The sequence below is a fragment of the Coregonus lavaretus genome, assembly GCF_964263955.1.
Source record: "Coregonus lavaretus genome assembly, chromosome: 18".
Classification (NCBI taxonomy): domain Eukaryota; kingdom Metazoa; phylum Chordata; class Actinopteri; order Salmoniformes; family Salmonidae; genus Coregonus; species Coregonus lavaretus.
This window is the reverse complement of record NC_140005.1, coordinates 25,998,071-26,021,871: the sequence shown is the minus strand read 5'-3', so window position 1 is coordinate 26,021,871 and position 23,801 is coordinate 25,998,071. Positions and strand designations below refer to the sequence as shown.

The 23,801-nt window shown below is 44.0% G+C and overlaps 1 protein-coding gene across 1 annotated transcript in view; it reads right to left on the bottom strand.

The window, feature by feature from the left end:
• Window positions 1–2,615: 2,615 nt before the first annotated feature.
• The window catches only part of LOC311145804 (voltage-gated delayed rectifier potassium channel KCNH5-like), a gene marked incomplete at its 5' end in the record, with an annotated part of 81,240 nt that continues 60,054 nt past the window's right edge, over window positions 2,616–23,801 (bottom strand). The window contains one exon of the mRNA XM_084182115.1: window positions 2,616–3,633. Within this exon, the coding sequence (XP_084038241.1) occupies window positions 2,662–3,633 (972 nt within the window). The 3' untranslated portion in view covers window positions 2,616–2,661. The remainder of the gene's footprint in view (window positions 3,634–23,801) is intronic.

Here is a 23,801-nt window from a genome sequence, read left to right as displayed (position 1 = left end):
ATTCCCTACTTTTCACACTGACATGGTATAAACAGCACAACAGGCTACACTGTCATTGTGCACAGTCAGTACACAATACTATGCTCATCATGTCTTAGTAGGATCAGATGGGGTTGTGATCTGGAGACTGGCTAGGCCACTCCAGGACCTTGAAATGCCTCTTACGAAGCCACTCCTTCGTTGCCCGGGCGGTGTGTTTGGGATCATTGTCATGCTGAAAGACCCAGCCACGTTTCATCTTCAATGCCCTTGCTGATGGAAGGAGGTTTTCACTCAAAATCTCACGATACATGGCCCCATTCATTCTTTCCTTTACACGGATCAGTCGTCCTGGTCCCTTTGCAGAAAAACAGCCCCAAAGCATGATGTTTCCACCCCCATGCTTCACAGTAGGTATGGTGTTCTTTGGATGCAACTCAGCATTCTTTGTCCTCCAAACACGACGAGTTGAGTTTTTACCAAAAAGTTCTATTTTGGTTTCATCTGACCATATGACATTCTCCCAATCCTCTTCTGGATCATCCAAATGCACTCTAGCAAACTTCAGACGGGCCTGGACATGTACTGATTTAAGCAGGGGGACACGTCTTGCACTGCAGGATTTGAGTCCCTGACGGCGTAGTGTGTTACTGATGGTAGGCTTTGTTACTTTGGTCCCAGCTCTCTGCAGGTCATTCACTAGGTCCCCCCGTGTGGTTCTGGGATTTTTGCTCACCGTTCTTGTGATCATTTTGACCCCACGGGGTGAGATCTTGCGTGGAGCCCCAGATCGAGGGAGATTATCAGTGGTCTTGTATGTCTTCCATTTCCTAATAATTGCTCCCACAGTTGATTTCTTCAAACCAAGCTGCTTACCTATTGCAGATTCAGTCTTCCCAGCCTGGTGCAGGTCTACAATTTTGTTTCTGGTGTCCTTTGACAGCTCTTTGGTCTTGGCCATAGTGGAGTTTGGAGTGTGACTGTTTGAGGTTATGGACAGGTGTTTTTTATACTGATAACAAGTTCAAACAGGTGTCATTAATACAGGTAACGAGTGGAGGACAGATGAGCCTCTTAAAGAAGAAGTTACAGGTCTGTGAGAGCCAGAAATCTTGCTTGTTTATAGGTGACCAAATACTTATTTTCCACCATAATTTGCAAATAAATTCATTAAAAATCCTACAATGTGATTTTCTGGAAAAAAATTTCTCAATTTGTCTGTCATAGTTGACGTGTACCTATGATGAAAATTACAGGCCTCTCTCATCTTTTTAAGTGGGAGAACTTGCACAATTGGTGGCTGACTAAATACTTTTTTACCCCACTATAGAAGTAGGACTAGTCTACCTGGCCTGCGCGCAAATGTAGGCCTATAAATGTGCCCGTTTGGGGATGTCTGATAGTATTTCTCATTGTCTTAACTCACCACCACTAATGAGCTGTGGAGCTTCTCAAAGTAATTTTTCTTCACCTCAAACAGCAAGTAAACAAAGTCTGTTTTTAGAATCAATTGAGAATGACAATAGTTCCTCTAAGTATTTGAATAATATTTCCAGCTCTCTCCCTTTCAATAGCCACCCGGCATGAAAGGGAAAATGTAATGCTCTGATCCAGTGGAAACGTCATAAAATGACTTCTTATCCCTTGCACAAATAGCCTACAGCTGTGTCTGTCCCGAGCTCACTGGCACTGGAAACTCTGAGGGCCCAGAATATTTTATACAATGTTTCAAGTTTGCTAGCGCAAGTTTTGGGCGACCCAGTTGATAGTTTACATTTCGTTGCAGACAGGCCATGCGTAGCCAATGTGAGTTATAGGATATTTATTTTTATCAGGATATTTTCTACATGCAGGCTGCAATGTTTTAATGTGTTGGCTTTATGTAGGCTATTTTTACATAGTTGGCAATGGCAATAAAAGTTACTTTTAGATTTGTATAATTTTCATTTAGATAGACTGTAGATTAACCACAGACAATGATTTTGAGATACAAAGACTATTATAAATGAAATGAAACTGTTCCACAAACATTTGCATATGAAAATCATAACTGGCACACAGATTGGTAGAAATGGTAAGATAAATTTGCACTTCAAATGTAAAAGGTTGCCGACCGCTGGTGTAGCCTATTACCGGCAACTTCAGGAGCATAAAGGCAGAATCAGCGAAGGCCAATAGCAGCGAGAAGAGGGTCAGGAACACGTTGTTTTCTTCTGGTTAGGCTATCTTGATCTCTGGCTGCCTCTTGAGTCATTTTTGTGTTGTAATTATTTAATCAAACAGCGTGCTCAAAGCATCAGACAATTTCAGTACATATAGCCTAGTTGATTTTATTAGAACACATAGGGTGTGTCTATATATGGAAAAATACACGTTTTAAAATTCGACAAAGATTCTTTTTTTTTTTTTGTCGGGGACAGCCCTAGTAGAAATGCAGGAAATGAGCTTTAGATGCCCCAAACAATTCTGAGGGACCCCCAGACCCACCGCCAGGTGATGTCCCCCCCACTTCTAAAACCAAAGTTGCGCCCCTGAATAGACTGATAGTTTCTTTGGCAAGCCAGAATCCAGCTGGACATGCATAGAGAAGTATTTACAATCAAGAAAGGTCTCATGATGGACATGAGTTAAAAGTTTGTGTGCAAATGTTAAGGTATGTCGAACAGTGGTGTTATGTCCTCTTCAGATGTGCCCGTCATCGTCCACTGAGTCAGGAGAAACGGGTCTGGAGACAGTAAAGATGTCCTGACGTTTGGTTTTGGTTTTGGGGGTGGCGGCCAGAGGTAGAGACGGCCTCCTCTTCTCTGTAGAGGTCAGCAGTTTGAGGATCTGAGCCACCTGTTTCTCCAGGGCCCCCAGCCGGCCCCCCAGAGTCTGGAGGTCCCCCCGGAGCTCCAGCCGGGTCTCCTGCAGCGCAGCCTGCAGGGCCTGCTCTGGGATGGGGCCGAACGGGTGTGGCAGGGGGGCCTCCCCGGCCCTGTCTATACGCAGCTCACTCTTAGTGATGCCGCTGTCACAGGAGTCTGTCTTATGGAGGGGGTTGTCCTCTCCCTCTCCTCCTCTAAGCCCCGCCTCCTGACCCCTGCCCTTCTGTGATAGCATCTCCACAGAAACGGCTTTAGCTACATTGTTTAGTCCCTCCTTCCTGACCACGGGAGGTGGGGCAGCCACGTTTTTGAGTCGCCCCCAACCCCTGGCAGCAGGAGGCTTTACCAGAGCAGGGCTGCTGCTCACCTTGAGCTGGACTGGAGGCGGCTCCCCCACGGCAGGGCTAGACTGCATGGGGGTGACCTGAGACACGGTGAGCACACTGCTGCTGCAGCCCGTAGGGGGAGCCCCGTTCTGGAGCCCCTGCAGGGAGGAGTGGGGCCCGGGCCGCTGGATGTTGAGGGGCAGGGAGTGCTGCAGGCTGGAGTGGGACAGCTGCAGGCTGTGCGGAATGGGGTGCAGGTGGTGCTCCACTTGGAGCTGGTTCTTCTCCAGGTCCAGTTGGGAGGATGCCCCCTGATTCCTCTGCAGCTCCTTCTGCTGCTTGAACTTCTGGAAGAGCTTCCTGACCGGATGGTCCTGGGGGATGGTCAGCTGAACCTCGTTCTTCTGGCGCTGGCGCTCCTCCTCCTCCTTCTTCACGTCACTGATCTTACGAAAAATCACCTGCAGAGTACAAAAAACAGAAGAGTCATTTATATAAACATGTATTCTTTCAAATTTTTATACATTATTTATGAATGAAAAGTAATACATGATTCTGTTAATGTATACAGTGCATTCGGAAGGTATTCAGACCCCTTGACTTTTTCCACATTTTGTTACGTTGCAGCCTTATTCTAAAATTGATTAAATAAATTGTTTTCCTCATCAAACTACACACAATACCCCATAATGACAAAGCGAAAACTGATTTTTAGAAATATTTGCAAATGTATAAAAAATAAAACACAGAAACCTTATTTACATGTATTCAGACCCTTTGCTATGAGACTCGAAATTGAGCTCAGGTGCATCCTGTTTCCATTGATCATCCTTAAGATGTTTCTACAAGTTGATTGGAGTCCACCTGTGGTAAATTCAATTGATTGGACATGATTTGGAAAGGCACACACCTGTCTATATAAGGTCCCTAAGTTGAGAGTGCATGTCAGAGCAAAAACCAAGCCATCAGGTCGAAGGACTTGTCCGTAGAGCGCCGAGACAGGATTGTGTCGAGGCATAGATCTGGGGAAGGGTACAAAAAAATTTGTGCAGCATTTAAGGTCCCGAAGTGGCCTCCATCATTCTATATATATATATATATATATATATATACAGTGGGGAAAAAAAGTATTTAGTCAGCCACCAATTGTGCAAGTTCTCCCACTTAAAAAGATGAGAGAGGCCTGTAATTTTCATCATAGGTACACGTCAACTATGACAGACAAAATGAGAAGAAAAAATCCAGAAAATCACATTGTAGGATTTTTAATGAATTTATTTGCAAATTATGGTGGAAAATAAGTATTTGGTCAATAACAAAAGTTTCTCAATACTTTGTTATATACCCTTTGTTGGCAATGACACAGGTCAAACGTTTTCTGTAAGTCTTCACAAGGTTTTCACACACTGTTGCTGGTATTTTGGCCCATTCCTCCATGCAGATCTCCTCTAGAGCAGTGATGTTTTGGGGCTGTCGCTGGGCAACACGGACTTTCAACTCCCTCCAAAGATTTTCTATGGGGTTGAGATCTGGAGACTGGCTAGGCCACTCCAGGACCTTGAAATGCTTCTTACAAAGCCACTCCTTCGTTGCCCGGGCGGTGTGTTTGGGATCATTGTCATGCTGAAAGACCCAGCCACGTTTCATCTTCAATGCCCTTGCTGATGGAAGGAGGTTTTCACTCAAAATCTCACGATACATGGCCCCATTCATTCTTTCCTTTACACGGATCAGTCGTCCTGGTCCCTTTGCAGAAAAACAGCCCCAAAGCATGATGTTTCCACCCCCATGCTTCACAGTAGGTATGGTGTTCTTTGGATGCAACTCAGCATTCTTTGTCCTCCAAACACGACGAGTTGAGTTTTTACCAAAAAGTTCTATTTTGGTTTCATCTGACCATATGACATTCTCCCAATCCTCTTCTGGATCATCCAAATGCACTCTAGCAAACTTCAGACGGGCCTGGACATGTACTGGCTTAAGCAGGGGGACACGTCTGGCACTGCAGGATTTGAGTCCCTGGCGGCGTAGTGTGTTACTGATGGTAGGCTTTGTTACTTTAGTCCCAGCTCTCTGCAGGTCATTCACTAGGTCCCCCTGTGTGGTTCTGGGATTTTTGCTCACCGTTCTTGTGATCATTTTGACCCCACAGGGTGAGATCTTGCGTGGAGCCCCAGATCGAGGGAGATTATCAGTGGTCTTGTATGTCTTCCATTTCCTAATAATTGCTCCCACAGTTGATTTCTTCAAACCAAGCTGCTTACCTGTGGTCCTCTGTAGCTTAGCTGGTAGAGCACGGCGCTTGTAACGCCAAAGGTAGTGGGTTCGATCCCCGGGACCACCAATACACAAAAAAAAAAAAAAGAATGTATGCACGCATGACTGTAAGTCGCTTTGGATAAAAGCGTCTGCTAAATGGCATATTATTATATTATATTATATTGCAGATTCAGTCTTCCCAGCCTGGTGCAGGTCTACAATTTTGTTTCTGGTGTCCTTTGACAGCTCTTTGGTCTTGGCCATAGTGGAGTTTGGAGTGTGACTGTTTGAGGTTGTGGACAGGTGTCTTTTATACTGATAACAAGTTCAAACAGGTGCCATTAATACAGGTAACGAGTGGAGGACAGAGGAGCCTCTTAAAGAAGAAGTTACAGGTCTGTGAGAGCCAGAAATCTTGCTTGTTTGTAGGTGACCAAATACTTATTTTCCACCATAATTTGCAAATAAATTCATTAAAAATCCTACAATGTGATTTTCTGGATTTTTTTTCCTCAATTTGTCTGTCATAGTTGACGTGTACCTATGATGAAAATTACAGGCCTCTCTCATCTTTTTAAGTGGGAGAACTTGCACAATTGGTGGCTGACTAAATACTTTTTTCCCCCACTGTATATATATATATATTTTTTTTTTTTTTATTGGTGTATTTTGTACCCCTTTATCTCCCCAATTTCATGATATCCAATTGGTAGTTACAGTCTTGTCCCATCGCTGCAACTCCCGTACGGACTCGGGAGAGGAAGGTCGAGAGCCATGCGTCCTCCGAAACACAACCCTGCCAAGCCACACTGCTTCTTGACACACTGCTCGCTTATCCGTACAACTGGCAACCGAAGTCAGCGTGCATGCGCCCGGCCCGCCACAATGAGTTGCTAGAGCGCGATGGGACAAGGACATGCCGGCCAAATCCTCCCCTAACCAGGACGAGGCTGGGCCAATTGTGCGCTGCCTCATTGGTCTCCCGGTCGCGACTGGCTGCGATCGAACCCGGGTCTGTCGTGACGCCTCAAGCACTGTGATGCAGTGCCTTAGACTGCTGTGCCACTCGGGAGGCCCGGCTCCATCATTCTTAGATGTAAAAAGTTTGGAACCACCAAGACTCTTCCTAGAGCTGGCCGCCCTGCCAAACTGAGCAATCGGGGGAGAAGGGCCTTGGTCAGGGAGGTGACCAAGAACCCAATGGTCACTCTGACAGAGCTCCAGAGTTCCTCTGTGGAGATGGGAGAACCTTCCAGAAGGACCCTCATCTCTGCAGCACTCCACCAATCAGGCCTTTATGGTAGAGTGGCCAGACGGAAGCCACTCCTCAGTAAAAGGGACATGACAGCCCGCTTGGAGTTTGCCAAAAGGCACCTAAAGGACTCTCAGACCATGAGAAACAAGATTCTCTGGTCTGATGAAACCAAGATTCAACTCTTTGGCCTGAATGCCAAGTGTCACATCTGGAGGAAACCTGGCACTATCCCTACAGTGAAGCATGGTGGTGGCAGCATCATGCTGTGGGGATGTTTTTCAGCGGCAGGGACTGGGAGCCTAGTCAGTGCTCAGGACCTTAGACTGTGGCGAAGGTTCACCTTTCAACAGGACAATGACCCTAAGCACACAGCCAAGACAACGCAGGAGTGGCTTCGGGACAAGTCTCTGAATGTCCTTGAGTGGCCCAGCAAGAGCCCGGACTTGAACCCGATCGAACATCTCTGGAGAGACCTGAAAATAGCTGTGCAGCGACGCTCCCCCATCTAACCTGACAGAGCTTGAGAAGATATGCAGAGAAGAATGGGAGAAACTCCCCAAATACAGATGTGCCAAGCTTGTAGCGTCATACCCAAGAAGACTTGAGGCTGTAATCGCTGCCAAAGGTGCTTCAACAAAGTACTGAGTAAAGGGTCTGAATACTTATGTAAATGTGATATTTCCGTTTTTTATTTTGAATAGATTTGTGAAAATTTCTAAAAACCAGTTTTTGCTTTGTCATTATGGGGTATTGTGTGTAGATTGATGAGTGAAAAAAACGATGTAATCAATTTTAGAATAAGGCTCTAACAAAATATGGAAAGAGTCTGAATACTTCCGAATGCACTGTACATTGAAAACAAGAAAGGAATCAGAGAGATGAATATGCAAACTGATATAAAGAGCACCTGTCTGTCTATCTGGCCATCTATTCATCACGTGTCCCATTGACACCGCAGTGCAGTCAAGTCCTCTAAACTGCAGCTGGCTTTAGAGGGGATCTCTATTAAATTATCCATCTGCACTTCTGACTGCCTCACTCTATTATTCAACCTGATTTGCCTGGCGCCGCCAAACTGCTCTCCTCTCCTGGCGCTTAGATACTAATTAAATTGGGAAAGATAGGGATCTCAGCCAGCCAGAAGACTAAAGTGTTATTCTTGGTTAAAATAATGGTCCCTCTGCAGCTGACAGTCCAGGCATGTGGCTCTTTAGCATGGCGGGAATATATTATTATTCCCTCATATTCCTTCTCTCAGCCTTGTCAGGACATGCCCCCTCCTCGCTGTACCCGGCACCTCTGTTGGAAGTGGCTGCGTAATGTCACTTAATGTCATTGTATCAAGTCCCCTGCTGGGTCAGTGGGCTAGTGTAGGGACAAGGATGGGGAAAGAAAGGACTTGTCAATCACATCACCTGCAGATAGCCTGTAGGCTTAATTGGGAGGCAGTGACTATTCATCATTAAAACTAAAGCTTTTTCTGAAACGTAGTCTACATTTATGTGATGAGTCACTGTCTTGGTTCATACAGTGCAGGGACCGCAAAATTGTGTCGATTTTTCTCCACAAGACAATAGCTCTGGTGTTTCCCACTTCTTTTGATTACATCATGAATTTAACAGGTTAGCTTTTCTCTCAGTCAACCAGAGATTCTCTAGAGACCATGACTTGGGCAGCTTGAGTAGGTGGGTAGATCTGAATAAAGTTAAGGGGGGGAAAAGGTCTAAACTTTGTAAATCAAAGAGTTTTCATAAGCTTTGATTGACAGGTTAAGTGCTATACCGATTTGCATGGACCTCTTGAGTGAGAGGCAATTCAGCTTGGAGAAGAAACAAGGTTATGGTAGTTATGATTGGCATACTTGGGAAGCTAAAACTCAAGACAAATACTTTCACCACATGGCTCTCAGACAAGTGGCTTGACTTATTTTCCTTATTCAACCTAATTTCACTGACCCAATTATTCTCTCCTTCTGTCTGTTATGGAACTTTTCACTTTATTTTACATCCATATGACAGAGCAGGAAAAATTATAAACCATTGCTATCTATAGTGATGAATGGCCTATTCATTACGGTTTACTGAGGAGTACTCTTCATAATACCCACAACATCTGACCACATTACAGTCGTTCTGCCTGAGTCATTCTGCCTCAGATACGGCAGCTTTACATCATATGTGGGAACTGAAGCCATATCATTCAAACATAAAATGGGGGATATCAGTTAAGGGAACGATAGGTTAATGATATCAGGAAAATACAAGCATTATTTGTCGAAACATGTTTGGGAGACAAAATGGATGTGCATTTAGACATCGTCCCCTCCAAGTTCACCCTGCCTTCCCCTTAGAGAGGGGCATTGAGCTCCTAGAGAGACAGGACAGTATGCAGATGTCATAATGTGTATGGTAATGGAGAGGAGAATTAGCAGTGTAGCCAGAAGGGGAGCAGCTATGAGCTCACTCCACAAGATGGTACAGAACAAAAAAAAGCCATCAAACATAAAACAACAAGAAACACGGACACAGACGCAAACAGACAGATTAATTATTCAGATGAAAAGAGGGCCTGGAGTACTTTAAAGTTTTATTTTATTTTAGAGAGGGGCAGTAAGGGTGAGTTGATAATCGAAACCTAAAAACAGACATACTACACCTGTTCTACCCTACAGAGATTGATCGCAGCAATATCCCAAAAAATTTAATTATTTCATTTATTTTGCCTACAACTAGGTAAGTAATTGAGAACACATTCTCTTTTACAATAACGACCTGACAAAGATGGAGAAAATACAAATGCACCATGATGATGTGATTCTCTCAACTCAAATTTGTTTGTTGTTAATACAAATCCAACCTTTCTAACCCCATTAGAAGTTTTTGTTTTTTAAACTAGAAGAATGGCTGTCACTGAAAACTCTAAAATATGTAAAGAAATAAATAAATACTTTTTTTGGTGCTAATTTACATATTTAAGAAAAACCTGGAATATTACATTTACATAAGTATTCAGACCCTTTACTCAGTACATTGTTGAAGCACCTTTGGCAGCGATTACAGCATTGAGTCTTCTTGGGTATGACGCTACAAGCTTGGCACACCTGTATTTGGGGAGTTTCTCCCATTCTTCCCTGTAGATCCTCTCAAGCTCTGTCAGGTTGGATGGGGAGTGTTGCTGCACAGCTATTTTCAGGTCTCTCCAGAGATGTTCGATCAGGTTCAAGTCCAGGCTCTGGCTGGGCCACTCAAGGACACTCAGAGAATTGTCCCAAAGCCACTCCTGTGTTGTCTTGGCTGTGTGCTTAGGGTCATTGTCCTGTTGGAAGATGAACCTTCACCCTAGTCTGAGGTCCTGAGTGCTCTGGAACAGGTTTTCATCATGGATCTCTCTGTACTATGCTCCGTTCATCTTTGCCTCGATCTTGACTAGGCTCCCAGTCCCTGCCGTTGAAAAACATCCCCACAGCATGATGCTGCTACCACCATGCTTTACCGTAGGGATGGTGCCAGGTTTCCTCCAGACGTGACGCTTGGCATTCAGGCCAAAGAGTTCAATCTTGGTTTAATCAGACCAGAGAATCTTGTTTCTCATGGTCTGAGAATCTTTAGGTGCCTTTTGGCAAACTCCAAGCGGGCTGTCATGTGCCTTTTACTGAGGAGTGGCTTCCATCTGGCCATTCTACCATAAAGGCATGATTGGTGGAGTGCTGCAGAGATGGTTGTCCTTCTAGAAGGTTATCCCATCTCCACAGAGAAACTCTAGAGCTCTGTCAGAGTGACCATCGGGTTCTTGGTCACCTCCCTGACCAAGGCCCTTCTCCCCCGATTGCTCAGTTTGGCCAGGCGGCCAGCTCTAGGAAGAGTCTTGGTGGTTCCAAACTTCTTCCATTTAAGAATGATGGAGGCCACTGTGTTCTTCGGGACCTTCAATGCTGCAGACATGTTTTGGTAACCTTCCCCAGATCTGTGCCTCGACACAATTCTGTCTCGGAACTCTACGGACAATTCCTTCAACCTCATGGCTTGCTTTTGATGCACTGTCAACAGTGGGAACTTATATAGACAGGAGTGTGCCTTTCCAAATCATGTCCAATCAATTGAATTTACCACAGGTGGACTCCAATACATTTATAGAAACATTTCATGGAAACAGGATGCACCTGAGCTCAATTTCGAGTCTCATAGCAAAGGGTCTGAATACTTATGCAAATAAGGTATTTCTGTTTTTCTAACTGTTTTCACTTCGTCATTATGGGGTATTGTGTGTAGATTGCTGAGGATTTGTATTTATTTAATACATTTTAGAATAAGGCTGTAACGTAACAAAATGTGAAAAAAGTCAAGGGGTATGAATACTTTCCAAAGGCACTCTATATCAACAAGCATTTTTCTTTTTCTTGCAGACAGTTCGGCAGACTGAGGGAAAAAGAACTCCAAGCAGCATTGCGTAGGCTCTATTTTTGGAGCAGACTTCAAAGCTCGTTGAAAAGACAGTTCGAATTACAGTGAACCTCAAATCAATAAACTCCTACCCTGGTTCAAAGTAGAATTAGAACAACAATCCTATGTTTACACAGTGGATGAATTCATATTTGGGCCAAAGGGGAAGAAAGGGTTCAATGTCCTTATGAACCGCTCACTACAAGGGTATGTTTGGTCTGACTTTGAACTGTCTTTTCTTCTCTGAGGCTCCATTGTAACAATCTACCTCTGGCTCAAGAGAAAGAAGGGAGGGAGAGAGTGGTAGAAACAGAGTGGGGAGAAAGAGAGAGGGAAGGGGACAGAGAGAAATCGAGAAACAACGATTGTTGTCTTATATTTATTCATGATAGTGCACTGGGAATTGTCCAGTCAGGCTCATTCATTGTTGCGGTCTTGGTAAGCCTGATAGGCTACAGTGTACAGCACCGTGCCAAGATTGGCTGGGATTGTTTAAGAATGACAAACAAGCCTGTTAGAAAGGTAGTGTACCACTGATGTCATAGGTCACACATTGCCACCACAACACTATCAAACCCTGCCTCCATGCAGTATTGTAGGAAAACACTGTAGGTTGTGCTGCTTATTACAGCTGATGGCTGAGATGCATGCTGATGAGCTACAGTGGGGAAAAAAAGTATTTAGTCAGCCACCAATTGTGCAAGTTCTCCCACTTAAAAAGATGAGAGAGGCCTGTAATTTTCATCATAGGTACACGTCAACTATGACAGACAAAATGAGAAAAAAAAATCCAGAAAATCACATTGTAGGATTTTTAATGAATTTATTTGCAAATTATGGTGGAAAATAAGTATTTGGTCAATAACAGAAGTCTCTCAATACTTTGTTATATACCCTTTGTTGGCAATGACACAGGTCAAACGTTTTCTGTAAGTCTTCACAAGGTTTTCACACACTGTTGCTGGTATTTTGGCCCATTCCTCCATGCAGATCTCCTCTAGAGCAGTGATGTTTTGGGGCTGTCGCTGGGCAACACGGACTTTCAACTCCCTCCAAAGATTTTCTATGGGGTTGAGATCTGGAGACTGGCTAGGCCACTCCAGGACCTTGAAATGCTTCTTACAAAGCCACTCCTTCGTTGCCCGGGCGGTGTGTTTGGGATCATTGTCATGCTGAAAGACCCAGCCACGTTTCATCTTCAATATCCTTGCTGATGGAAGGAGGTTTTCACTCAAAATCTCACGATACATGGCCCCATTCATTCTTTCCTTTACACGGATCAGTCGTCCTGGTCCCTTTGCAGAAAAACAGCCCCAAAGCATGATGTTTCCACCCCCATGCTTCACAGTAGGTATGGTGTTCTTTGGATGCAACTCAGCATTCTTTGTCCTCCAAACACGACGAGTTGAGTTTTTACCCAAAAGTTATATTTTGGTTTCATCTTACCATATGACATTCTCCCAATCGTCTTCTGGATCATCCAAATGCACTCTAGCAAACTTCAGCCGGGCCTGGACATGTACTTGCTTAAGCAGGGGGACACGTCTGGCACTGCAGGATTTGAGTCCCTGGCGGTTAGTGTGTTACTGATGGTAGGCTTTGTTACTCTGGTCCCAGCTCTCTGCAGGTCATTCACTAGGTCCCCCTGTGTGGTTCTGGGATTTTTGCTCACCGTTCTTGTGATCATTTTGACCCCACGGGGTGAGATCTTGCGTGGAGCCCCAGATCGAGGGAGATTATCAGTGGTCTTGTATGTCTTCCATTTCCTAATAATTGCTCCCACAGTTGATTTCTTCAAACCAAGCTGCTTACCTATTGCAGATTCAGTCTTCTCAGCCTGGTGCAGGTCTACAATTTTGTTTCTGGTGTCCTTTGACAGCTTTTTGGTCTTGTCCATAGTGGAGTTTGGAGTGTGACTGTTTAAGGTTGTGGACAGGTGTCTTTTATACTGATAACAAGTTCAAACAGGTGCCATTAATACAGGTAACGAGTGGAGGACAGAGGAGCCTCTTAAAGAAAAAGTTACAGGTCTGTGAGAGCCAGAAATCTAGCTTGTTTGTAGGTGACCAAATACTTATTTTCCACCATAATTTGCAAATAAATAAATTAAAAATCCTACAATGTGATTTTCTGGAGAAAAAAAATATCAATTTGTCTGTCATAGTTGACGTGTACCTATGGTGAAAATTACAGGCCTCTCTCATCTTTTTAAGTGGGAGAACTTGCACAATTGGTGGCTGACTAAATACTTTTTTCCCCCACTGTATGTCATGTTGACACAAGTCACTCCTCTCCCCCAACTCATTATGACAGAGATGATAATCAAAAGCCTAGTTAATTTCTCCTCTTTCCAGGGCTGATGTAAAAATGTATCTAATCAGCAGTGCTCCAGCGGCAGAGCCGAGCCTAGTCAGCACACTGACTGAAAAAGGTCCAAGCACTTAAATATACAGCTGCCAGCATGCAGACCTTCTACTAGTATAAATTATGCAAAGCACTCAGAGTAATAAAACATGATACAACTGCAGTGAAACACTTCTCCAAGTTCCTCCCCCCACCCACATCAGCAGGAATAATATTTAAAAAATGTCCCAAGCCTGCAGGAGAATGCAGGGCCAGGGAGTGGGAGGTACAGTAATTGTGTAATTCCTGGGAGGAGATATTGGTCAGGGAAGCTAATCCTGGTAGCTGGAGGGTCTGGGGGTGTGTAGGTGGTCTCATCACTCATCTTGATTAGATTTAGAGTTATATTACAGAGTTATATTTATCCCAGTAAGCTAGGGAGTGGATGTTCCTGGAGCATGGGGTATGTGATAGATACTCTGTTGGCTCTCTAACAATACTCGCACAATCACAGAAACAGAATGAATAAAGGATCCAAACTGTACCCCTGACTCCCGCACCGCGTGCCAACCCTTCTCTTCAAACTCATAATCAAAATGTAACGCTGACTTGGATGTGAGGCTGAAATCCCACATTCATATATTGAAGAGGGATAAATGATGCAGAGCTGTGGAGGAACAGTCAGAACTCCAGTCAGAACTCTGTCATTCTGTTACGTTTTCCTGGAATATGAGGAGAGATGCTTGTCTCTTGACCATTTCTCCATACTGCCTTCTCTCTATGGCTTTCTCTCTCTGGCCAGCCCCATACACAGGCCCTGGGAGTGGGGGTAAGAGATAGAGGGAGAGAGAGGGACTTGTACTCCCCCTCTGGGAAGCATCTCTGTAGGCGAGTGGATGACACATCCCTGCTCCCTAGGTAATCCAGCCTGTCATCCTCCTCCCACACCGGTCACAAATATACAGACCGTGGGGGGCAGGGAGCCACACACAAGCACACACGTATATGAGCAAGCACACACACACACACTGGAAAGCACATGTACGCACATGCACGCAGACACACAGGCACACGTGCACACACGCACACAAATACACACACAGGCCTTAGGGAGTGTCATCATGGAGGCTAGGAGATATTGCAGTAGGAGCTCAATCTAGACTTGTGTGGTGAAGAAGCATCTTAAAAAGCACAGAGCAGATTGGAGAGCAGTACAGGGAGTGGCTTCATGGAGTGGCTTCTTCTCCAGAGAAAAAAGTGGGTCAATTTTCCTCTTAAGTTCAGCAATTCATTATTTACCAGACAGAACAGAGAAAATGAGACTCTCTACATGGGTGACTTCCTCATCTCCCCTCCTCCTCCTCCTCCTCCTCCAGCTCAGCTTTCTCCATCTCACCTGATCACTGCACAGCCTTCCACACACACATAGACATGCTGTTCTCTTGCTGAAATCAGGAAAACATTTCCAACAAATCACCATCTTGGACTTCAGCCTGCACTTTTCTGTATTAAACTCCCTACCCCACCATATCCTCTCTCACACACACACACACACACACACACAAACTTCTCCAATAATCCCTATAGTCACAGAGTGATTCCTCTCCATAGTATTTAATCTGTAGGTGCTACAAAGTAACCATTGGTGTCATATGAAGCTTTACCGCTTGCTCTGTAATATGAGTAGTATTTAGTACTTTTTTTGAAACATTCATTTATGAATATTGACAAAATATAAAGATGAATACTGAAAATATACAATTTATGATTTGGCACATTTTTCGGTAACACATTATTTGGATAGTCCATCTGTAGATGCTCTATAGACTATCTGTAACATTTAAACTAGCTATCTACTAACCCCAATCCTAGCCCTAACCTTAACCCTTATCCTTATCCTAACCCTAACCTTAACCCTTACCCTAGCCGTAACGCTAACCCTAACCCTTATTCTAAAACGTACCCTAACCGTAACCCTAGCAAGCAGCTGCTTATCAACAGATAGTCAGTTGCTTATCAACAGATATTTTGTTGATAGCATGACCATCTGTAGAGCATCTACAGATGGACGATCCAAATAAAGTGTGACCAATTTTTCAATATATTGTTGAACATAATGTACTCTATGGTCATATCAAAGTTCCAGAGTGGGATCTCTTCTACTTTTAGAGTTATGAGCCAATTTGTAAGCATTACCAAAAGAGTGAATCTGAAAATGGATTCAAAATGGTCATCATCTGCTGGTGATTTGCAGGATGTAAAAGGAGGGCTGTGATTGGTTACATTGGGTTGGGACAATACAGTTTACATACACTTAGGATGGAGTCAATAAAACTTGTTTTTCAACGACTCCACAAATTCTTGTTAACAAACTATAGTTTTGGCAAGTCGGTTAGGACATCTACTTTGTGCATGACACAAGTAATTTTCCAACAATTGTTTACAGACAGATTATTATAATTCACTGTATCACAATTCCAGTGGGTCAGAAGTTTACACACACTAAGTTGACTGTGCCTTTAAACAGCTTGGAAAATTCCAGAAAATGATGGCATGGCATTAGAAGCTTCTGATAGGCTAACTGACATAATTTGAGTCAATTGGAGGTGTACCTGTGGATGTATTTCAAGGCCTACCTTCAAACTCAGTGCCTCTTTGCTTGACATCATGGGAAAATCAAAATAAATCAGCCAAGACCTCCACAAGTCTGGTTCATCCTTGGGAGCAATTTCCAAATGCCTGAAGGTACCACGTTGATCTGTACAAACAATAGTATGCAAGTATAAACACCATGGGACCACGCCGCCGTCATACCGCTCAGGAAGGAGACGTATTCAGTCTCCTAAAAATGAACGTACTTTGGTGCGAAAAGTGCAAATCAATCCCAGAATAACAGCAAAGGACCTTGTGAAGATGTTGGAGGAAACAGGTACAAAAGTATCTATATCCACAGTAAAACTAGTCCTATATCGACATAACCTGAAAGGCCGCTCAGCAAGGAAGAAGCCACTGCTCCAAAACCGCCATAAAAAATCCAGACTACGGTTTGCAACTGCACATGGGGACAAAGATCGTACTTTTTGGAGAAATGTCCTCTGGTCTGATGAAACAAAAATATAACTGTTTGGCCATAATGACCATCGTTATGCTTGGAGGAAAACGGGGGTGGCTTGCAAGCCGAAGAACACCATCCCAACCGTGAAGCACAAGGGTGGCAGCATCATGCTGTGGGGGTGCTTTGCCGCAGGAGGGACTGGTGCACTTCACAAAATAGATGGCATCATGAGGAAAGACAATTATGTGGACATATTGAAGCAACATCTCAAGACATCAGTCAGGAAGTTAAAGCTTGGGCACAAATGGCAATGACGCCAAGCATACTTCCAAAGTTGTTGCAAAATGGCTTAAGGACAACAAAGTCAAGGTATTGGAGTGGCCATCACAAAGCCCTGACCTCAATCCTATAGAAAATGTGTGGGCAGAACTGAAAAAGCGTGTGCGAGCAAGGAGGCCTACAAACCTGACTCAGTTACACCAGCTCTGTCTGGAGGAATGGGCCAACATTCACCCAACTGATTGTGGGAAGCTTTTGGAAGTCTACCCAAAACGTTTGCCCCAAGTTAAACAATTTAAAGGCAATGCTACCAAATACTAATTGAGTGTATGTAAACTTCTGACCCACTGGGAATGTGATGAAAGAAATAAAAGCTGAAATAAATCATTCTCTCTACTATTATTCTGACATTTCACATTCTTAAAATAAAGTGGTGATCCTAACTGACCTAAGACAGGGAATTTTAACTAGGATTAAATGTCAGGAATTGTGAAAAACTGAGTTTAACTGTATTTGGCTAAGGTGTATGTAAACTTCTGACTTCAACTGTATATGATTATATCGAATATTGTGATATTTGACATTGACGATATCTCAGGAAGTGCAAGATGATATATTGTGATGTCAAGACTGTACTCTATTTCAATGGTCACCAACCGGTTGATTGCGATCAACCGGTTGGAGATGGCGCCAGAGAAGATGGCTGCCGTTTTACAGCCCTCTAACCAATTGTACTATTATGTGTGTTTTTTCGCATTATTTGTAATTTATTCTGTACATAATATTTCTGCCATCGTCTCTTATAAGCAAAAAGAGCTTCTGGATATCAGGACAGTGATTACTCACCTCGTATTGGACGAATATTTTTTCTTCAACAAGTCGGACCCGAAGGATATCCTACAGACAACCGACAAGGCCCAAATCCCCGTCATTCGCAGGAGAAAGAGACAGAGATATCGTGGACGTAGGTCGGGTGCCTTGTAAGGATCCGACGGCGAGTGAGTAAACTGCCTCTTCCATCAATCCTATTAGCCAATGTTCAATCATTTGAAAATAAATTAGATGACCTACGATTACGGTTATCCTACCAACGGGACATTAAAAACTGTAATATCTTATGTTTCACCGAGTCGTGGCTGAACGACGACATGGACAACATACAGCTGACGGGATATATGCTACATATAGGCAGGATAGAACGGCTGACTCCGGTAAGACAAGGGGTGGCGGTCTGTGTATATTTGTAAACAACAGCTGGTGCAGAAAATCAAATACTAAGGAAGTCTCAAGTTTTTGCTCGCCTGAGGTAGTGTATCTCATGATAAGCTGTAGACCACACTATTTACCAAGAGAGTTTTCATCTATATTTTTCATAGTTGTCTATTTATCACCACAAACCAATGCTGGCATTAAGATTTCACTCAATGAGCTGTATAAGGCCATAAGCAAACAGGAAAACGCTCATCCAGAGGCAGCGCTCCTAGTGGCCGGGGATTTTAATGCAGGGAAACTTAAATCCATTCTACCTAATTTCAACCAGCATGTTAAATGTGCAACCAGAGGAAAAAAACTCTAAACCACCTTTACTCCACACACAGAGACGCATACAAAGCTCTCCCTCGCCCTCCATTTGGCAAATCTGACCATAACTCTATCCTCCTGATTCCTGCTTATAAGCAAAAACTAAAGCAGGGAGCACCAGTGACTCGGTTAATAAAAAAGTGGTCAGATGACGCAGATGCTAAGCTACAGGACTGTTTTGCTAGCACAGACTGGAACATGTTCCGGGATTCTTCAGATAGCATTGAGGCGTACACCACATCAGTCACTGGCTTCATCAATAAGTGCGTCGATGACGTCGTCCCCACAGTGACCGTACGTACATACCCCAACCAGAAGCCATGGATTACAGGCAACATCCGCACTGAGCTAAAGGGTAGAGCTGCCGCTTTCAAGGAGCGGGACTCTAACCCGGACACTTATAAGAAATCCTGCTATGCCCTCCAACGAACCATCAAACAGGCAAAGAGTCAATACAGGACTAAGATTGAATCGTACTACACCAGCTCTGACGCTCGTCGGATGTGGCAGGGCTTGAAAACTATTACAGACTACAAAGGGAAGCACAGCCGCGAGCTGCCCAGTGACACAAGCCTACCAGACGAGCTAAACCACTTCTATGCTCGCTTCGAGGCAAGCAACACTGAAGCATGCATGCTGTTCCGGATGACTATGTCATCACGCTCTCCGTAGCCAATGTGAGTAAGACTTTTAAGCAGGTCAACATTCACAAGGCCGCAGGGCCAGACGGATTACCAGGACATGTACTCAGAGCATGTGCTGACCAACTGGCATGTGTCTTCACTGACATTTTCAACATGTCTCTGACTGAGTCTGTAATACCAACATGTTTCAAGCAGACCACCATAGTCCCCGTGCCCAAGGACACTAAGATAACCTGCCTAAATTACTACCGACCCGTAGCACTGACGTCTGTAGCCATGAAGTGCTTTGAAAGGCTGGTCATGGCTCACATCAACACCATTATCCCAGAAACCCTAGACCCACTCCAATTTGCATACCGCCCCAACAGATCCACAGATTATGCAATCTCTATTGTACTCCACACTGCCCTTTCCCACCTGGACAAGAGGAACACCTACGTGAGAATGCTATTCATTGACTACAGCTCAGCGTTCAACACCATAGCGCCCTCAAAGCTCATCACTAAGCTAAGGATCCTGGGACTAAACACCTCCCTCTGCAACTGGATCCTGGACTTCCTGACGGGCCACCCCCAGGTGGTAAGGGTAGGTAACAACACATCTGCCACGCTGATCCTCAACACGGGGGCCCCTCAGGGGTGCGTGCTCAGTCCCCTCCTGTACTCCCTGTTCACCCATGACTGCATGGCCAGGCACGACTCGAACACCATCATTAAGTTTGCTGATGACACAACAGTGGTAGGCTTGATCAATGACAATGACGAGACAGCCTATAGGGAGGAGGTCAGAGACCTGGCCGTGTGGTGCCAGGACAACAACCTCTCCCTCAACGTGACCAAGACAAAGGAGATGATTGTGGACTACAGGAAAAAAAAGAGGACTGAGCACGCCCCCATTCTCATCGACGGGGCAGTAGTGGAACAGGTTGAGAGCTTCAAGTTCCTTGGTGTCCACATCACCAACAAACTATCATGGTCCAAACACACCAATACAGTTGTGAAGAGGGCACAACAAAGCCTATTCACCCTCAGGAGACTGAAAAGTATGGCATGGGTCCTCAGATCCTCAAAAAGTTATACAGCTGCACCATCGAGAGCATCCTGACTGGTTGCATCACCGCCTGGTATGGCAACTGCTCGGCCTCCGACCGCAAGGCACTACAGAGGGTAGTGCGTACGGCCCAGTACATCACTGGGGCCAAGCTTCCTGCCATCCAGGACCTATATACCAGGCGGTGTCAGAGGAAGGCCCTCAAAATTGTCAAAGACTCCAGCCACCCTAGTCATAGACTGTTCTCTCTGCTACCGCATGGCAAGCGGTACCGGAGCGCCAAGTCTAGGTCCAAAAGGCTTCTCAACAGTTTCTACCCCCAAGCCATAAGACTCCTGAACAGCTAATCATGGCTACCCAGACTATTTGCACTGCCCCCCCACCCCATCTTTTTACGCTGCTGCTACTCTGTTAATTATTTATGCATAGTCACTTTAACTCTACCCACATGTACATATTACCTCAACTAGCCGGTGCCCCCGCACATTGACTCTGCACCGGTACCCCCCTGTATATAGCCTCCCTACTGTTATTTTATTTTACTTTACTTTACTTCTGCTCTTTTTTTCTCAACACTTTTTGTTGTTGTTGTTTTATTTTACTCTTTTATTAAAAAATAAATGCATTGTTGGTTAAGGGCTGTAAGTAAGCATTTCACGGTAATGTCTACACCTGTTGTATTCGGCGCATGTGGCAAATAGAATTTGATTTGATTTGATCTCAAAGGCATTTCTTGTTGATCACCAACCATTTCTGTAAAAAACCCAACAATAAAGCCTTGCGTTCCAATTTTTTTATCTTGCGCTGTTGGCGGTAGGTGCACTCGATTCAGCTGTCCAGCACGCCAGTTAGGCGAAGTGTTCCGATTCTGCACCATTTCATGTGTCTGAAGGTACAAACTCTGCCTTCCCGGCGGGCCCGGAGAGCAAATCAAGTACACTATAGGCCAATCGGATGGCTCAGATTACCGTGTCTGCAGAAATGTAGCAGGCGTAAAAGAAAGCTACAGCAAAGTTAATACTGTGAGATTTCAAAACTTTTAAAACAATGACTAGAGAGAGACTGTCAACGAATACAGCCTACCTAAAAATGGTCCGAACAACAATGCATTGGCAGGGCAATTCAAGAAAAGCCAATATCTGGTGATAATGTATTGGGCCTATAGTTTACTGCACAAACCTCATTGCTAGAGTACTGTTTTTAATAGGTTAATGTTGCCTAGGCTTACGTTTTGAAGTCATGTTCCAAAGAAACCACAGGGGTAGATCTCGGCTTGCATTTTGACTCAGAAAGTGATCTTGATTAAAAAAGGTTGGTTACCACTGCTCTATTTGAACTTTACAAATCAAAACGGTGCAGTTCTATCAGTTATGCTGTATCACTGTGTTGAAAATGAATAAATACACTAATAAACAAATTTTTCAATAATATTTTTTACATTCATGTTTATATTTTTAAATATTCATAAATTCATTTAAATGTTTTTATTGAAATCAAAATACTACTTATATTACTACTCATATGACACCTATTTTTGCTTTACAGCATCCCCAAAATCATGGTATTTCTTTTGTCTGGGTTTTGTGAGGAAACACTCATTACTAATACATCAGTCGGCTGGTAAAAGTATCCTTGTCTGCAGGGTCTAGCGTCCCTTACCATTGTCCTTCAAGCACACAAGCTGTCCCAGCTAACAAAAATAAACCATCCCAAAGAGCCTCTAATGACACAGATATACTGGAAATGTTTGTTTCTTAGGCTTTCAACCTAAATGTAAAAGAGGAATACTCCAGAGATCTAGAATTCTCTGAAAAGTATTGGTAGCCTAGTATTCGACAGCACTGTGAAAATCTTCAAAACGGATCCTTTTTATATCAGAACCTTTAAGCTCTGCAGAAGTACAGCATAGGTTTTGCTTAACAAATTATGTGCAGTGGCCCCTCTAGGCAAAAGAAAAAGAGCAGATTTGCATGTTAAAAAAAAAAAAGTAATATAGCTCTCTTTAGTCAGGGAAAGAGTCTAGAAGCCCTGAAGTGCTTTCTTAAATGACAAAATCGTTAGGTAACTTAATGCTCATTTTACCAAGATAGAAACAATCGCTGAGACTAAGAAAGAGAAAGAAAGGTGCTTTGGGTTGAAAATTCACAGTGGGCCATTTTTAACATGCGCGTTCAACTTTGTCTTTTGAAATAATTTGTCAAGTGTTGTATGAAATAATTTGATCAGATGAAGGAACAACTTAAAATACATGAATTAAATGTTTTTAGAATCAAAAGGATCAACAGCTTGAGTATTTGTTTCTGCATACCAGAGCATATGAGCGGAGTGGAGCGGGAGCGAGCGTGGAGCGTGAGCGGACGGTTTTTGAACAGAGCGCAGAGCGGCATTTTTAAAAGGACGGAGCGTCGCCCTATGTCCCGCTCCAATTTCGCTCGCTCACACCACGAGTCTGAAGCATGTTCAAGCCTGACCCAGAATCCATCTGTTTAATTTAATTTGTGTCGTCCATGAATTTGTATTTTATAGAGCGAGAGGAGCAGCAGCAGCAACAAGAGAAAAGGGTTGAGGAATTCAAAAGTTTATTCACTGCACGCAAAGGCCCAACCATAACAAGGGAGAGAAAAAGAGAGCTGGATGTAGCATTTTAAAAAATGATTTTCATGGACTATGAACCGCTGAGTAAAGGAGAACGCGAAGGGATGCAACACTTCGCCAGCGTAGCTCAACCGGGCTACACCCCCCCAAGAAACTATGATAAATCAGTACTTTACTTTATCAAATTTACATCTGAGATGCCCCATTCACATGCTTCAGCTGGCGATCAAAAACGCCGTTAACAAGCACGACAACATTAATAGTCTGTTAGTGAAAGTCGGGCACCTGGTGAAAAGTGTACGCAAGAGCACAGAGGATACCGACCAATTAGGTGTCCGCCCCACAAATGCCTGCGCCATTCGATGGAGCAGCCAGCTGCGGATGATTCAGTCGTTCATCCGGTTGTTCCAAAAAGACCCGTTATGGCAAAACAAACTCAAGTCTAATGTTGCTAACATCACCCTGAATCAAGTACGGCAGCTGACGCACCTTGTCAGTGTGCAGACACCACTAGCAGACCTCACAGACAAAATGCAGAAGGAGCTGGGGAACCTGGGGATGATCCTCCCTGCTGTCACAGAAATCAAATCCCTGCTCACCGATTACACTCACGCTGCACTTCCAATGGGCATCGCTGCTTTTGCAGAAACATTGGCAAACAACGTGTCAATTCGTTATGGAATACAGTGGGGGAAAAAAGTATTTAGTCAGCCACCAATTGTGCAAGTTCTCCCACTTAAAAAGATGAGAGAGGCCTGTAATTTTCATCATAGGTACACGTCAACTATGACAGACAAAATGAGATTTTTTTTCTCCAGAAAATCACATTGTAGGATTTTTAATGAATTTATTAGCAGATTATGGTGGAAAATAAGTATTTGGTCAATAACAAAAGTTTCTCAATACTTTGTTATATACCCTTTGTTGGCAAAGACACAGGTCAAACGTTTTCTGTAAGTCTTCACAAGGTTTTCACACACTGTTGCTGGTATTTTGGCCCATTCCTCCATGCAGATCTCCTCTAGAGCAGTGATGTTTTGGGGCTGTCGCTGGGCAACACGGACTTTCAACTCCCTCCAAAGATTTTCTATGGGGTTAAGATCTGGAGACTGGCTAGGCCACTCCAGGA